At 36.2% G+C, this 19115-nt stretch overlaps 1 protein-coding gene across 1 annotated transcript in view; it reads left to right on the forward strand.

Moving 5' to 3' along the window:
* The window catches only part of LOC131075859 (cyclin-C1-1), a 180545-nt gene that overhangs the window by 124774 nt on the left and 36656 nt on the right, over positions 1 to 19115 (forward strand). The window contains exon 7 of the mRNA XM_058012776.2: positions 6188 to 6232. Coding sequence (XP_057868759.1) covers positions 6188 to 6232 — 45 coding nt within the window. The remainder of the gene's footprint in view (positions 1 to 6187; positions 6233 to 19115) is intronic.

Here is a 19115-nt window from a genome sequence, read left to right on the forward strand (position 1 = left end):
ATAAAGGCACAAATCGGCCTAAAAGGCCAAAATGCGAGTTGCAAAGACGTTTTTAAAAGCCTAAATTAGACGAGCTCACAAATCGGCCTCCAAGGCCGAAATGTGAGATGAAACTCACAAAAAGGGCTAAAGGGCCGAAATGAAAGACAAGTTCCAAAAGGGCCTAATAGGCCGAAAAACGCCAAAGCTCTCAAAATCGGGATAAATGCCGAAAACGCTAAAGATGTTAAGCTCACGAAATTTCGGTCTAAGACGAAAATTCAAAAGGCTCTCAAATTCGGCCTTTAAGCCGAAAATTTGAGAACAAAATAAAGTCTCGCATTCTAGTCGCATAGGCCGAAAAGGGTGAAAGGGAGAATAGAATTCCAAGTCACGCAAAAACCCTTATTTCGCTGAAAATCTTCAAAGACTTCCATCACGCCAACAAAAGACCAAAATCATGCAGAAGGAATTGTTTAGCCAAAAAGCTTTCAAGCTCGCATTTTGGCCATTTTGGCCGAAATCAGACAAGAGCAAACACAAGTCGCGTGAACTAGTCATTCAAACCGAAATGAAGCGAAGTTAGAATCGCGCCAAGGAGCTTTAAGCCAAAGATGAAGTGAAAGTCTCCATAGGGTAAGAATCGCGCATTGCATCTTCATTTTTTTGCAAGTCAGTCAAAATTAGAAGTCATTCAAACCAAAGGCTAGGTTCAAATCAGGGAGTCCTTCAAAGCCAAAACTGAGAAAAGATTTCAGAGTCGTTTAAAAGCAAAATCGCCAAGTAAGTTCGATTTTCTCCTCCCGAATGGCTTAAATTTATTCAAGTGATCATATCTGAAACCTAGGGTTTTAATCTACAAAGCAAAATTCAAATTGATTTTTTTTTGAAAGCTAAGCATCCAAATAATTGATGGTCCTTTGCCAAATCGACCCTCCAGATTGGAATTTCAAAATTGTCGAGCTTTAGAGACTTCAAGACTAACCTAAACAACTGAAGCATCCTTCCGAATGCCCCTGAAACATTTGAATCTCACCTTTATATCCAGCAGGGCAAACAAGTTTGAAAATAAACGCATAAAATTATCTCTCCGGAAACGGTTTAAACATGCACGATTATCTTCGAGACAGTCAGCACAAACCAAAATTTAAAATTTAAAACACTTATTCGTGCTAACCGGTTAACTGTGGTAACTTTCCACCCTTCAGCAGCATAGAGAGCAATATTTTCAAAATCTGCTCAAACGAAGAAAACCGACCGACCAATTTTCAGTGTCCCGATCATATTTAAAACGCACGGAATTCAAATTGTTTAAAACGCCTGTTTCAAAATGTTTTCGAATATTAATTTGTTTGGCTGTTTAAACATTTTTTCATGCTAACGCCATCTTCGGGCACTACTAACCCGCATTTTCACATTAAAATCTGTCTCGTAATCTGTCGTCGGGTGTGTAGGATAAATGCATCAGCAGGCTACATATAGATATGCTGCGTTTTGAGAATTGTCGATCGGATTGGCGCGAGCAAGTGCAGATTTTGAGCTCCGTGCAAGTGCACTTTTTGGGGAGCAACTTTATGTGGGGAAGTTGTTAGTTGGTAGTTGGTGGGGAATATTTTGTTTCTTATTAATAGGTATGGGCAGCCATACTTTGTAGGATGAATATGGCCCACTTGTAAGATTAAATCTTGGGCGTTCATCCATTTTTGAAAATCTATATAAGGGATGGGTTCTCCCTCTCTTTGTAAGAAGTCTAAAGATTGTTGCTGAAATTTTGGCAAAATTTATGCAGAATTAATGGAAATTAAAGCTGTCTTGTTTCCTTGTGAGTGCATGGTCTCCTTCACATTTTAATTTTCTTGTTATGTATGTTAAATTCAGATAGTATTTTTAGGATAATATTTGATAGAAACCTTGGTGTTCATACCATTAAGGATTGGCTAATTGCCATTTCCCCCTGCATGGTTAGTCTGAACCAATTTATATGCTTAGTTTGATTGTTAAATATCAAATGAATGGATGTCAGATTCTGTGTTTATGTTTAGTAAAATGAAAATCCAACTCCCTTTGAAGATTGCACTAGATTTTACAGCATTGTGCTTTATTATCTGATAATGTTAAATCTGGTTTTTTAAGGTTTTCGTCTATTTTGCTGAATATGCTATCTTAGATAGATTAATTAGACATTTTCTCTCTCTTTCCCTTTTCTTTTTCCTTTTTTTTAATCAAAGTTGAAGCCTAAAACAGCATCATGTCAAAAATAAAATCTGATGGAATCAAGACTGTGGAGTCTTAGGGAACCCGTACGAACAAAACTGATTCTACCTAACCGTAAGTCCCCTTTGTGTTTCCAGCAAAATACATCAGACCATTGAGGTATCCTGCATTCATGGTCTGACAGTTGAAACATTGAGGTCACCCCAATTGATCGATTTGAAACAGCATTAGGGATTTCTTTATACAAGAGAGGATAGGATACTCAGCGAGTAAATTCTATTCTGCTTTGGCCGGATAGAGTTGTAGCGATATGATTTTAACCACGTCAACAATTAGTTCTTGGAGGTTTAGTTACAAACAAGAGGTGTAGAAGAGACCCTTTGGTTGATTCCTTTTGTAAAGGGTGTTGGAGTCTTTGCTAAGGGGATAGCTGAAGTTGTGGCTATGGTACGAGCAGTGATAAGCATTTTTGGGCTTGCAATAAGGGGATAGATTGTAATGTAGGGAGTTCTGTATAGAGATTGTGTTTTCCATTGTCTTTGTTTTTCATCCTTATTTATGCTTTCATTGTATTATTCAACCATTATTAATTGATAGTTCATGTGACCTGCTTGCGGATTGCTTCACATAGAATTTGCATTTGCCATGGCAACATACAACAAATGCTGTAACCAAGTGATTATCATATATTTGCAAACCATAGAGACCATTTAGATGGCAAGAATATATCAGATTATCAAGATATAGTTGTAGATAGGATCATAATTGCAAATCATGTACTGCAATCCTATTGCTAATCATACATTAAATAAAGTATCTAGAGAGGCCTACAATATGCATCAAATTAATCTTATATGAACAACATCTCAAGAGTATAAGATGACAAGATCATGGTATCCTCTATAGGCATAGCAACCTTGAATATGGTCACCATTTGGAAGTTTTCACTATACCCAAGGCTCAAGGACATAATCATGTTTGTTTTTACTATCAAGTTATCAACCACTAATTTGATAGAGGAAACATATCTATAAATGTTAAAATCATCACGCTAACAAAAACATACACCTATCTAGCATGCTTTAAAATGCCCATGATTTACATCAACGACAAAACTCAAATTGCCTTTATGATATTGCTATTCATGAGTGCTAATAGAGAAAGTGAAGTTGAGTTCTGGGTCACAAGTTGTGGTAGATTAATATTGAGTATGTCCATATGTAAGTAGGAGAGAGGATGCCTTGCATCTGCTTTTCCTTCAATCATAGAGCCATGGACTCTGCTGCACACTATCTGAGTATTGGATTTGGCCCTACCCTTAAAAGGTGTTAAACACAGTACGATTGAGGAGTGAATAAATGGTGAGGATGATAACTATATTTTTTTATGTTTTAGGCAACCACACAATAATTAGAAAGAAGAATTCATTTATCTGTCTGTCTATCTATTACAATTGAACCTAGCCATATTGAACTCAGGGAAAAGAAAACGAGCAAACTTTGAACTTGCCTCGAACTTGAACCAATAAGTGTATTTTACCTAATTGTTTGTGTTTAAATGGTATTTCTAAGTCTTCCGTTTCTGTACCATCCTTCAACCCATCTTTCTCACCCATATCTTGCCTTCTTACATCCAACATAGTGATATTTTGTCAATTTGACAACTTTGCAACATTTGCTGCTTTTGTTTTCTCTACCACCTCTTGCCGATGCTACTCTTCTCAGCATGTTTCGAGTCTATTTTAATTCAATTCAGTTTGTTAACTGTTCAAACATCTGTCCATACTCCCTTTGTTCATCTCTTGTTTGATGACTATTTTGAGTTTTTTGGCTCATCTAGGTTGCATTTTTCTTTTTTAGGGTCTAATTTTGTGCTTCTTTGAATGCATTTGTATTTTTCTCGTGTTGTTTTTCTTTCTTTGGCATGTTTGAACCTTCCACTCATTGTTTCATTCTGTTTCAGTTGTGTTTTGTCATTTCTGTAGCATCTTTGGTCATTTCTGGCCTGTTTGCTTTTGTATGGGTTACTAGTATATAGGTTCTTTTTGCTTTCTTTAGCAACGGCTGTAAGTCGCAATTTATCATAATATTGAAATCAACTATTATGATTGCTTTGAAATTGTCAAAGTACTTTGACTTTTACCTCACAAAACTTAAAAATAAAAGCAATTTTAAGTGTTGGTACTTGTTTTGTTTTACTTTGTTAGCTTTGATTTCCTTTGAGCATCTAGTTTAGGTTCTAGGAGGCATTTGCTATTGACTATAAAGTGCTTGTCCAACTTATCCCTTTCTTTCTTAGTCCATCTCTCCTTTGCTTTTCGTTCTATTTAGGTTAGCTTAATTGTGTTCTTGTCTCTCCTTTTCCATATCATTTATTGGCAATTTTTAGCAAGGATCAGCTCCATGTGGCCTCAAACTAGAATAGTGTTGAGTCTATTGACTGACAACTCCAACTTGTTCTTTATTCTCCTTTGTTCCCTACCATTTTTTTTATTCATCAACTAGACATCCTTATAATGCACTATGAGGTTGTTGACAAGTTATGGATCCAAAGAGCTTGTGAGCAAAGACAATTGCTCCAACAATAGACTCAAAGCAGCTCTAATAGGCTAGTCATTCTCATTTACAAATTTGTGATTCTCATATTGTGACTTTTTTCTATCTCTACTTGTTTGTGGGAAGTTGAGTGCATGAGGATTATTGGTGTATTTGTCCTTGCACACTCTCTCACTAGAAACAAGGAGCCCCGTAACCAACTCAGCTATGTCTTTTGATGGAGGGAAGACAATATTACATTTTAATATATTTTTGAGAGATCATGTAATTTTTTTTTTGCGTTTTATTGTGGGGGACAAAAGGTGCTAGTCATGTTCAACCTTAATAGATAACATGCTCCAAAGAAAATGAATGCAATATATTCCCATCATAGTTGCAAAACTCAAACTTGGCATTCAAACTCAACAAATTGAAAAACCGTGAAATATAGAGATTTTTCTAGGATCTAAATCTTTTACTGTGCACCTTTAACTAAATGAACTTTGAAGACATAATAAACTAATCAAATAGAAGATACTTTGATCACATAGGCTAGTATACAATGATCCAATGAATACAAATGTGGATTTGAGTTGAAGGAAAGAATGTTTTTATTTTTAGATTATTTACTAAGGGATTGATTTTTGACTCACACTCCATTGCAGCTTGTCAACTATAGGACCTTAACATTTCAACTTGCAGGGAAACTAGTCTAATTGCTCTAAATTTGGGAATACCATTGAACACACACCTCAGCACTATGATGTCACCTAGGGCATTTGAACCTAGGTCTCCTACATTAGAACCCTATGGACTAACCAACTAGGTTCAACTCCACGGATGAAAGAAACAATATTTTCAAATATGTAAATATTCTCAATTGCTTCAGGTGAACAAAAATAATTAGAGCAGGAAATAATTGTTAGAGCAGCTAGATGTGACCAAGAAACTTCCTTCATTAGGTCTTATTATCAGGAGGAGGGCATCAAATAATTGTTAGAGCAGCTAGATGTGACCAAGAAAGATTATTTTAAGGAACCCTATCCTGAAGATTTATTGCATCTGATGTGTAGATGCCAGTGCAAATATCTGTTAATAAAGTTGACCATGTTTTAAAAAATGTCAATCCATTTAAGATTCTTTTCAAACACCACAAGTGTTGTTATGGGGACTTGGAATCTCTTCAATGAAAATTTCAGCTTGCACTGGATTTCTCTCTTTTTTGTGGATGGCATAAGTCTTTAAAAAGAGGATTGTAACTGCGTTCTGGTGGGTTTCATTTAGGGATTTATTGGAATTTTTATCTAATTCTCTGGTTGCTCATCTTATTTCCATGGTCTATGCGTAGAACTTAATTTCTCTTTGCAGATAGAGATATTTTCTCTTTAAACTAGATCAAACATTATATGTGGACATCTGTTTTTACAAAGATTTCTAATTTGTATGTATTCCTTTGTTAGGTTTTTGCAAGATGCAGGGTTGAATGATTTGACGAGTATGGCTTGGTAAGTGTCGATAAGTTCTATTTCCCTTTCTGCCAAGCTTTTAAATTATATCTACTAAAAAAGTTGATAAATAATTTGTTTTTCTAGACTATCTTAATTGGAAGTTTCTATCTAGAGAAGGGGATATTAATGGTAATCTGTTTACTTTGGTTAGAATGGATCAAATCTGTAGATTTTTCTTTATTCATTTTCAGGAATTTAGTAATAGTTTTTATTTTGCAATCTATATCTCAATTATAAGTGATTGATACAAAGTCTTAGGGAAACAGTGATGAAATTTTTTAGCAGGTGATTATGTATTCATATAGATTCCTTGGAAATGTCAGGTGCACCAACTATTCCATTCTAATTACACACCACAATTCTTTGTTGGTCTATATGAATTTCAGTGTTTAGCTAAGTTTCTAAATTGGAATCGGGTATGGGGATTGATGCACGGGTACAGTATTCTGGTATTGCAATATGTTTTAGGGGACTGGGTATGTTCTGGGTGCATACACAAATCCACATGAAAATCAAGTATAGAATAATATTTGAATAATATAATATAAATAAATACTATTAATATGCTAAATTGTTAATTAATAACTTATTTTATGAAATAATATATACAATTAAATAATAAATATGCATATTTAAACATAATTTAATGACAATATTAATGTTAATCTATTCTTGAAAATTTGAGAACTAAAATATTATAAAATAAACTATAAATATATTATAAGTACTTATCCATAAGGCTTAACATATACAATAATACATAGGTAATATTATAAAAATTCTAGGTTGCCGGTTCGGGTTCGGGTTCGGGTTCGAAGAACCCGGTACGCCGGTACGGCAAAATTTTGAAAAGGGGTTTGGGTTTGTTTGGGTTCGTTAGTACAAAAACATGTAAATTTTATATATATATATATATATTTTGATATTTGTGAAGCCTATAAGCATGAATTAAAATTTGCATGTCACATAGCATCATATAAACAACAAAACAAACATAAACTTGCAATCATAGCATCATGATCATACCATAATAGCATCATATACATCAAGTTTAATATCAAAATGACAAAATATTCAAGTATCATTGTTTCAACTTTCAATAATATAAACTTAAAGTTTAATCATCAAATGGATCATCTAATTCATCCTCCTCCTCCTCCTCCTCCTCCTCCTCCTCCTCATTGACATTGACATTAGATGAGCCAATGCCACTTGCACTTGCACTATAAGTTGGCTCAATTTCCGAGTCATCAAGTGTCAATGCAAGAAGCTGAGAAGTAGGAGCATCCAAATCAGTATGCTCTGGCTCTATATCCCACATCTTTGTTTCCCCTTGTGTGTAGTCATGTTGTTTGTGTGAAAGAAGACGTAGGTTGGAATACACATATACTAAATTCTCCGCTCTTTTTGATAGCAGCCTATTGCGCTTTACAGAGTGGATGAAAGAGTATGTGCTCCAATTTCTTTCTGAAGCAGATGAACTAGCAACCTATGAAGACAAAGCAAACAATTAAAGTTATACATTAATAAAAATAAAATTACTAGCAACCTATGAAGACAAAGTAAACTATAAATAAACTAAAACTTGTAAATTTAAAATTTTAATTAATTAAACCTACTTGTGATAAAAATTTTATAGCGAGGGGTTGTAGGTGTTGGAAGCATGTGCCATGGAAGTACCACCAGCTATGAGCATCCTTCTTGGATCTATGACAAAGTGCATCAACACTTAGACCATTCCCATTTGCGAATTCTATGAACTCATTTGTAACAACATCTCGCAAATCATCATCGGGATATAGTCTAAGAAATGCTGCCTTGTACCCATCAGATACTTCTAGATCTCTCCATGGTGGAATCCTTCCTGGTTTATCAAGAAACTGATTGCTATAGTACTTAGGTGTCAAGGCATAGGCAAGAAGGTGCAAAGGAGTGGTCATCTTATTCCACCTTTCTACAATAATTACTTCCATTTCTTTGAAGAATTTCTCCTGAGGATCATTCTCTTTTTCATTTATAGTGACCTTTATTTTTTCAAGCATTGAGTCAATGCCATCATAAATCTCACCTATGCAAGGCCTATCCATGTTTGTATAGCAAATCATGCTCATGATGGGCTCAGTGATACTTAGGAGATATGTAACAAGATCTCACCATTTCTCACTCAATATTCTATCCCTAATTTTTTCTGCCCTCTTAGTGCTACTTTGCTTCAATATAGTCCAATTGGTGTTGATCACCATATTGCATAGTGCCACTCTAACTTTCACAAGTCGTCTTAAGACGATTGTGTTTGATGCAAAACGGGTCTCAGCAACCTATAACACAAATTAATGCCAAATGATTAAAAAATAAAGCCAAACTTTAAAGAAGAATACACGATATAGCTTACACAATGATATTATGAACATTGAAAATTAAAAAAAATCAGAAAATGTAAAATTAAATTACTATTTCACTTACCTTCAATAGCTCCAAATTCGAATAGGTTCTAAAAATCCCTTGAGACATGTGGTGGTTTGTGATGAACATCTAGATGTCCTCAGCCTCTGCATACACATCTCTGATCCATTTTATTTTTTGCCCAATCCTTTGTAGCATAAGATTGAGTGAATGTACCGCACAAGGTGTCCAAAAGATGTGATCATAGCGTTGCTCAACCAACAAACCAGCAGCTCTACAATTTTTTGCATTGTCCGTTATGACTTGGACAACATTGCAGGATCCCACAGACTCAATGGTAGAGATGAGAATTTCTGCAATAAATTGGCCATCTTTTATTTGGCCCTCACAATCCACAGCTCTCAAAAACATTGCCCCTTTAGGGGACACCGCTATGACATTGATCAAGGGACGATTTTTAGCATCTTTCCTCCCATCTGAAACAATTGTTACACTTGTCTCAACCCATGAATCCCTTATGGGTTTCAATGCATCTTCAACCCTCTTCACCTCTTTCTCCAATAACGTTCCACGTACCTTCTCATAACTGGGGCCCTTATACCCTTTTGGAGCCTCATTAACACTTTTTATCATTTGCTTCCAATATGGGGAGCGAACAACATTGAATGACAACCCATTTGCATAAATGCACCTTACTATATCTTCGTCAACATTGTCTCTACTCTCATTTTGGAATGCGGTTTCTAAAGGCCCCTTTGTTCTTTTACGTGTCAAGGGTGGTTCACTTTGAGGTTCATTTGTGGCAAAGAAGGGGTGGTCTTCTACTACAATAGTGGGATTAGAAGGGCCTTGCATTCCCTTTGTTTTCTTTGATGCGGTTTGGTTCAATCTATGGGCTTCCCTCTCTTTTGCCGCCTCATGCTCCCTAATATATTCCATCACTGTCTCATCTGGTATAGGTTTACCATTTTTCCAGGGCATTTTTTGATGCCTCTTCCTTTTATTCCACACAAATGGCCTACCACCCGATAATATGAACTATTACGTTCAATATCACATCCATGGCATTTCCAACGGAATCCCCCACCTCCCGGAAGTTGTTTTATAATGTCCACATATTTCCATAAGGGAGAATTTGGATCATTTCTTTGTTTTGCAATTATTTGTTCATTGCCAATGGAGGAAGATGTAGATGCCATTCTAGTTCCTATGGCAAGAAATAATATAAACATATTCAAAAACAAAAACTAAATAATGAAAAAAAATTCAAGTTTCATATTTGACAATTTGTGAAACAAAAATAGTTGGAAAAAAATGTTTATAAACCTACCTCTTGCAGCCAATGGAAGCTTGAAAATGTATGGAAATGATGCTGCAACACTTGTTGAAGCTTCAAAAATCAGTCTTCAACTCCTCCTCTTTGATATTGGAAGCCAAATTTTGTTCACCCTTTCTTCAACTTGCTCTCATAAAACTTTTGTTTGCAACACAAATGAGGTGAAATGAGTCAATAAAATGTTTTAGAAGTCAATTTTAGGTTATAATTTTCACTTTTTACAAGGTGGATTTGAAAAAAAATAAAATTTTGCAATGTTTTTTGACTTTACGAGCCACCCAGCCGCCCGGGTTCGACTGGGTCCGCCCGGGTTTGACTGGGTTCGACCCCGGGTTCAACCAGGGTCGGACCCACTTTGGGTTTTTCGAACCCTGGTCGAACCCAGGTCGAACCGGACCCGTACCATGGACCCGGTCGAACCCGGACCCGTACCAGGGCGGCCCAGGGGCGAACCCGGTAACCTAGTAAAAATTGATTATCATATGATAGAATTAATATTATTTAAGAAAAGTATATTAAGAAAATCCATTATTGCTCTTTTTTTATCAGACTTACACATAAAGCTGGACATATCTGAATGCTAAGATAGATGATAAATAGGCAATATTAATCAGAGCAGGACAGCTGGCTGGCACTCTTACACCTGAAATAAAGATGAATCTTGCTAGTACTATACCATGGTTGTTGAACCTTAGGTGATTCCTCCCCATTACCAATATATCCCCGAACCTCTTCTTCCAGTACTGTGGACATCAGTCCAGCACCAGAGTATAGTCACCAATTGGAATCATGAGTAGTGTTGCTGAGCTACAGTTTAATGAGGTTTGCCGCAGATGAACTCCTTGACTGTTTGCTGCCCTAATTTCGTTACTCGGTTGCTGTTGTCATAATTTGTCCAACACAAATTGCTTAATATGCCTATCATTTAACATTTGGTAAAGGCCATTTAGGGTTTTTCGTGTTTTGTCCACTACAAAATTGAAACCAATTCTCAACACCCACAAAGGTTTTCTCTCATTTATCATGCAGGCATTTCGTCAAACACTTTGCATAGTGACTTTCAATGTATTTTCAATGTGTTTTGGTATGGGATCATTGATAATGCAATTTGAGTTAATAATTGTTCAAATAGTAAATCCACAATGCATAGAAATATAGACATTTCAACACACACGTTGCATGCATTAAAGAGATGACTAATAACAACAATCTGACCACAAAATCCAACAATGTATCGATTGTCAAATGATATGCTCACTGTTACAAAATTCTATTTACAACAGTAGTGTTACAATTTCAAATGATGATGACCTGCCAAGGAAATATGCTGTTGTTATACAAATAGACACTGCTGTAACATGCCAAAATGCATCTGTAGCTGTAAAGCTCCTAGAACTACCTGGTAACACCTTGAATCTGCTTCTAACAGCAAATACCAATTGTTATAGCTTCATTCCCTACTCCAACAGAAGCATTTGGCTACTAGAGTTGCCACGTCCCAGCTTGGGGCTCTTTATGGCTGCTCCTAACTCCTCATGTCAACAAAGCCCCGCATTCCAGCCACAAAACAATATAAATTCCCACGCACCCCCTTTCTGAATTTTATTCACTTCTCAAATGGCAACAAGGTCTTAATTCAAAGCATCGATTTATCCTTCCTTTCCAACACGTGACCCTCATAAGTGTGCCCAACCTTGGTAGCACGACTTGCCTGTATATTCTTCAATAAGAACATAATCTTCTCCATTATCGCCCCTGATTGGCTAGGAAATATTTGTATTCATAATCATTATCTCCACACAAATTTATTATTTCTCAAATCCCCACAAAAATTTATTGTTTCTCAAATCTCCACAAAAATTTATTATTTCTTAAATCTCCACACAAATTTATTATTTCTCAAATCTCCACATAAATCTCCAAGTTCTCTAAGAAATTGTTGAAAAGCGGCGGAATTGAAATCTGACCATGCTGGAATGATACTGATGATGAATAATGAAAAACAGGGTTGACCGAGTGATTTTCTATAAATAGAAACTCTCTCCAGGAGTCTTGGAGAACACACCAGAAGCCGTAATTCACTTAATTCATTTCAAAATGTGTCATACGAGTCCTCAAGACTAGTTGAGCTCATGCCAACATTAAACATTCCTTTAAACAAAGTTGGTGCACACCGAGGAAGCCAAAGCTAACTGCAAAGTTGGTGTGACAAAAAATGGGGACATTACAATCCTTCCTCAAGACTAGTTGAGCTCATGCCAACATCATTTATCCCTTCAGACAAAGCTAGCGCACAGCGAGGAAGCCAAAGCTAACTTCGAAGCTGGTGTGACAAAAAATGGGGACATTACAATCCTCCTTCCGCAAAGATTGCTTGTCTTCAAGCAATGCAAACTCAACCTCAAAATCACTTGACTGATCTAGAATGAAACCAAATGTGATCCTTGGATCCCATGTCAATCTCCGGAAAATCCCACCATGCTATCGTTGCATCACATGGATTAAAACTGTAAACCCAATGTTTGTCATGACCCTCGCCATGATATCGATAGTCACACCCTCAGTGAGTAAATTAAATAACACCCACACAACAGAAAATTGTCTTATTTTAAGATTTCACAATTTTCTGCATTCTCAATCGGACCAAGACAAAATAAGGAAAGGTGTCAACTCTATCCTATGGGACGTTAGCCATGTAACCGGCACTGATGCTCAGAACGGCTTACACAAAAATATCATCAAAGAGGATATTGCATAGTATCTGTTAGTATTGATCAAATAAAATATTCCTTTGCCAACACCATTATTGTTGATATTACCCCTTCGATGTGATTTATATATTGAATGTTTACTTTTGATTCGAGCCAAGCATAAGAAGGAATAATTTAACCACTACATACTGCCAAACATAAGAAGGAATAATGTTGCCACTACATACTCGAAGTTGATATTACTCAGTAAGCTTTCCAGTATCTGATATCTCTATAATGGTGGAGTGAATCTGTAGGCATGGAAAGATCTGATATTCTATCGTGATGGTTTGTACAATATTAACATGCTGGTTCTCAGTCTTGTGAAGTCCGTCAACCTCTTTGCATTCGGAAGTAACAGTGGAATGAAGGGGAGTCTGAAGATTGTCGCACTATTATTCCTCTCCCCTTACTATGTTGGGAATCAATCAGGAATTACTAATTCTAATTGCATTCATCTCTGCGGTGAATGTATCTTGCCCCCATCTCAAAAGAGACTCTTATCGTGAACATTAAAGAAAAAAAGCATAAGATAATTAAAGTTAATGAAACATGAAGAGGGGTGATCAAGGAAAAGAAGCAAATAATTAATCAAGCGATTAAGAAAGAAACAGATCTCCTCACAAGGGTCACCTCTCCTCCAAGAGGTAACAAGATATAAAGGGAATATTATCAGCAAATCATTAAAATATATCAAATCAATCCAACAGATCGAACCATTCAAAGCAGGTCAAATCCATTAAGCCGATCACACAACAAAAGCATTTCCCATAAGATAGGGAGCATCAATCACAAGGGAAACCAGTCCAATTCATCACAATAGAATTCTAATCATTTTAGATTATTATTATCAAACATATATTCAGTGGTATACTTGATATTTCTGCCAATCATTGTCTTATATATGTATACATGTTTTTAATGCATGATAAAGATTGTTTAATTATATGTTCTTATGATAGAATATAAAATGTGCTTGATTGACTGAAACCCACCTTGTAGAAAGGGCCTGGGGTGTAAGCAAAAGGGGTATACAAGGCTTAGTAAGCCAACCGTTCTAGAGTTGACCGTAATGGCTCCTAGGACCAGAGGGCACTTACGTAGAAAGCTAAGTAACCCACTTGCAACCCCCACCCAACTCCACAAGGTGGCAAGTGTCTATAGGGAGATAAGACATTGATGGGGAAAGCAGGTACAAACCACCAAGCAAGAGGGTTGTGGTAGACATCCACTCTTGGGCTTGGTGTAGAAATTGCTTTGGGAGGACCCATCATGTCTCTTCCTCCAAACTGTAAAGCACTTGTATAGTATTATTGATAATCTATGAATATGATGTGGTATGCCTAACCCAATGATATATATATATATATATATATATTTGCATATGTTGTCTATGTTATGATTGCAAGATTCAAATCTAGGATCACATTATTAAAGATAATATTTACTTGGTAAGATGTAACCAATTTGTTGTAATTGTGATTTTAGGGCAAATTAGGAAGGAGACATTACAATGTGCCAAGTGTGCACTCTCCTCTCTTGTAGCCCAATAATGTAATCATCCTCAAAAACCAAATCGGGATACTCTATAAGGGTTGAATGCTATACCATGAAAGATCTCCTACCAAAGCATCTCAGTATGGTCTACATTTGCAATCCCATTGTCCAACATGATCCTAGGCAATAAGAAATATAATCCGCTCAACAAGAAAACATGATCGTCAACATATCTCGTTATGGTGTCCCAAAGGTGATGCAGATTAGTCCTTTAAAAGAGGCTGATGTAGAAGATGACAAGAGTGTCAAAACTGAAAATAGCTATCTTGGGAATGCTTCCACTGTCATAAATTGATAACACCTCATTAACACTTAATCTCCTAGTGTCAAAAAGGTGGTCCGAGCACACCAACTCACACAACTAGCTGCAATCATCAATGCAACATCTGAGGATATATAGACCAGCAACATGAAATGACTGCAATAACTGCGACTCACCAATTTGGAATTTAGAAATAACTATACCATATCTGAAAAACCTCCCATAGCTTGTCGCTATAAAACTTCAAGTACTTAAAATCAACTTGCTCATTAACTGATGTTGCCAAAATTAGCATTGTAATGCTGGGGCAGCATATGTCAGAATGAAGAATTCTCAAATACATAGTAGATGTGAGTGTGGAAATGATTGAGAGGACTTCTCCAATGACTAGCTCACCTCCACCTTTCAACACGAATTGCAAAATACTCCATTATTGGGCTGGAATAGCATACCAATCCATTTGTCTGCAAGCAACCAAAGTCCTATGTTGGCTGATTGGAAGGTGGACAACAACTCCAACTCTGTAATCTTTTCACAGCTGAGAATCTCACTTGGATCCTGAATCCCGTGATTCTCACCAACCATAACATTGAAATCAGGAAGTGCTTCATTATTCAACTCAAAAAATGGATTATCAAAAGATGACTTTACATCCATCTCAAACAATGGGTTATCAATAAATTGAATACTGTCATTATGCTCACACTCAACCCAGTCCTCATACTGATCCAAACTTCCATTTTCCGATTTCTTAGGAAAATGAACTAGACCAAAACCTCTCCTAGATGCTATAAAGCTCTTTAATCACTTGTCTACTTTCCTTAGCCCTTTCCTCATTCTCTTTCTCACTAAATTGTTTGGCGACATAAAAATTGATCTTCTGCTTCTAGAAGTGCATTTTGGACACTCTCTAATGTAAGCTTCGTGGACTTAAGCTCATTGGTGAGCTCACTAACCTTTACCTTTGTTTCCCTACACATAGTTAAAAGTTAAAACCTCATCTGCAATTTTGATAGCCACATCTCTGTCACTGATCATGTGAAGTATGCTGATTTCTCAGCCGCCATTGTGCTCTTTATTATTTGCAAATCAGCAAAGGAAACAATTTGTTCACATTGATCTCTTTGTGCTCTTTGAAATAAATTTTCAACAAGTCTTTTTGTGCCATCCGGTTTAGATAAAGTTTGCACTTCATTTTCAGATATCACCAATAATTGTTTCTTCCAACCATCCTCATGAATGTCAAGATCATTTAAAGTTAACGAACTGCTGTTATGATGCACACCAAAATCAAAATTAACTTATACCTTTCGATGATTTCTCCAGGGCTGTCCCAATTCTCATGTGCCTCTCCTTCAAAATTTGTCCTATCTTCATCACTTGGCCTTTGATCAAAATCAGCTCCATGCAATAATAATTCTGATTTGTCTTCAAGATCATGCCTCTCAAAATCAGCTACCTCTAACACATCCTCTTTACATAATTTATGCTCAACACTTTTTTTTAAAAGGAAGTTCATCCCAGACTGGTTCTTCATCATAGTTTGGTGCCAAAATACTTGGATCCCATGGACTTAAGAGCTGATGGCTTTGATTTGGAAGAGTATGCTCATTGTGTACCTCGTGAATGGTTGCCTCCTTACATAAATTACTCTCCAAATAAAAAAACCTGAAGCTATCATGAACACTCCTCTGCATAGGTTCTGTTTGGAAATCAAACCAATACCATCTGAACTATCATCACGAGACTGAGATAAGAGATCATCATTATAAGCTGATTTGAAGACTTCAACATACTCACCTTCAACATTCTCTTCTTCTGAAAAGGCATTAGTGATCTCAACAATTTTATCATTTGCATTTAATCCACTAGTGTCATCAAGGAAACCGATAGTCTTTGGTTTGGTCTGAATTTTCAACCAAGGCTGGTGTTTTGAATTTTCCATCATGTACCATCTCATCATCTGCAGTTGCATGCACTTCTAAGAAGTCATTTTGGAGCTCTGTCACACATACCTTATGAGATAAAAATCTCTGCTATTAAATACTCTTCTTCATCTCCTTCCTTTCTTGCATCTTCATTTTTGTTAATTGATAAATATGGCTTCAGTTTCTGCTCACATTGTTTTAAAATACTGTTAACCAATTTATATGTAGCTGAAGAACTAAGCTGTTCTTGCCTCAAAACAACCAATAACATAGATAAGATGGTCTAGGAGATAGCATCACTTTCATTAATAATCAAGGTCATAATGGTTTTCATATGAGCAGAAATAATTTCTTCATGATCCTTACTGATAGAAGCTATGAAATTGTGAACATTTCAAGAGTAAGATCATCATAATATAATTCAATCAAAAGAACACACGATCTGACTTCTGCCATTAATTCAAAAATCTTAAATCTCTTACCAAAACATGGGCTTTTGGCATTGTCCAACCCATGAAAGCTTTCAATGATTATCTCTCCCTCATTATGTCATCGTGGTAGGGTGCTTCAGGAGTTGAAATTCTCATACTTTCACTAAGGCAATAAATGACAGCAAGTCTTACCTCTTTATCAAGATGTCTCATAAACATTGGCTTAATCAAAGAAGTCGTTGATGGTTTCATTTCCCAGAGCAGTTTCTTTGAGTCTGATTGATCTATTATAGACAAATACTCTCCGGCCTCCGCTACCTTCAACATACTGAGTAAATAACCCTTTAACTAATGTAGACTCTTAAAATCTCTACTTGCTATATAAAGCTTATCTCCAACATTCCGACTCCATGATTTTCAACCTCTTTTCAATTTTAGCCTGAGTTTGTCTCTTTGATTTCAACAAAGAGTTCATTCTGTCATCCATGATTTTGTCACTGAAAACTGACATGCACTTGAAGGGTTTCAACAAACATTTGTTTCCCAATAGGGTGCCAAGATACTCTGAGCTTTGATACCACTGTAATGTCCACCCCGAATTGAAACCATTTTTCCTCAATACCCACAAAGTTTTCTATTTGTAGCTATAAAGCTCCTAGAAATACCTAGTAATAACTTGAATCTGCTTCTAACAACAAATACTAACTGTTATAGCTTCATTCCCTACTCCAAACAAAAGCATTTGGCTTCTAGAGTTACCACGTCCCAGCTTGGGGCTCTTTATTTCTGTGCCTAACTCCTTGTGTCAACAAAACCCTACATTCCAGCCACAAATCAATATAAACTCCCACATGCCCCCTTTCTGAATTTTGTTCACTTCCCAAAAAGCAACACTGTCTATATTCAAAGCATCGTTTATCCTTCATTGCCAACATGTGACCCTAATAAGTGCACCCATCTTTGGTAGTACGACCTTCCTGTATATTCTTCATTAACATCACAAAATGTTCTCCAATATTGCCCTTGATCAGCTAGAAAATATTTGTATTCATAATCACAATCTCCACACAAGTTTATTATTTCTCAAATCTGCAATAAATTTTTAAAAACCTTTAGGATTGGAAAATAATGGATATTCAGCACACATACCATCACCGACAAACAATCAGAACACAAGCAATCTCTATATGAATTTGCTCCAATAATCCAACATTCAACACGAGCATGGATTTCAAATAAATCTACCCATAAAACCTTTCTTGCAGAAACTGTAACTTTGAATGAGTCACACCGTACCAGCCAAGAAGGATCTTTCACCACCGTGGCTAATCTTCTCTAAGAGGTCTTTCGTCTTCTAGAAGGTTGAGATGAACCAAGTTCAATCCCACATAACCACAAGGGTTTCCCAAGAGGAAATAAAAATAATCCACATAACCAAATGAGCTCTCTAAAATCTCCTTTTATACTTTTTTGTTTTTCCACTAATTTTCCCTTTTTGCTCCAAAAGACATTTTCATGAAATAAAAATTATATTTGATATGCATGGTTCCTTTTGTATGCATCCAGGGCTTACAACTTTTAATCCCCTTTCCAACAAGCTATTGTACTAAGTTGTTTTTAAATTATTCTATAAAATTAAGCAATCTTAGTGAAATAATTAAATTAAAGCTCAATAATTCACCCGAGTTGCAAAAACTGTTGTAAAGCATTGGAATCGAAATCTAAGCATACTAGAATGATATTGAATATGAATAATGAAACTCGAGGTCGATCGGGTGACTTAATATAATTAGATGCTCTCTCTAAGAATCTTGGAGAACACACCAAAACCTGGAATTCACTTTAGAAAGTGTCATAGAAGTCTTCAAGACCAACTGGGCTCATTGCCAACATCATACGTTCACTCAAACAAGGCTGGCACACATTGAGAAAGTCGGAGCTGACTACAAAGTTGATGTGACAAAATATGGGAAGATTACATCGGTCCAAAAGTGAAATAAAAATTGCCTTGAAGCATTTGGATGAAATTGGAATCAACTTGAAATTGTCATGTCCACTCTAGAACTACTTGGATACGCCTTGCATGATTCTAGAAGATTCCAACTGCTCAAATCCGAACCTTGCTTGATTCCACAGGTGATTTAGATCTGTACCCAATTTTGGTAGGGGAGAGGGAGCAATAGTTGTTAGGGCTAACTTTGCTACCATGTAGC

Source organism: Cryptomeria japonica, chromosome 10, assembly GCF_030272615.1.
Source record: "Cryptomeria japonica chromosome 10, Sugi_1.0, whole genome shotgun sequence".
In the NCBI taxonomy this organism is placed as follows: Eukaryota; Viridiplantae; Streptophyta; class Pinopsida; order Cupressales; family Cupressaceae; genus Cryptomeria; species Cryptomeria japonica.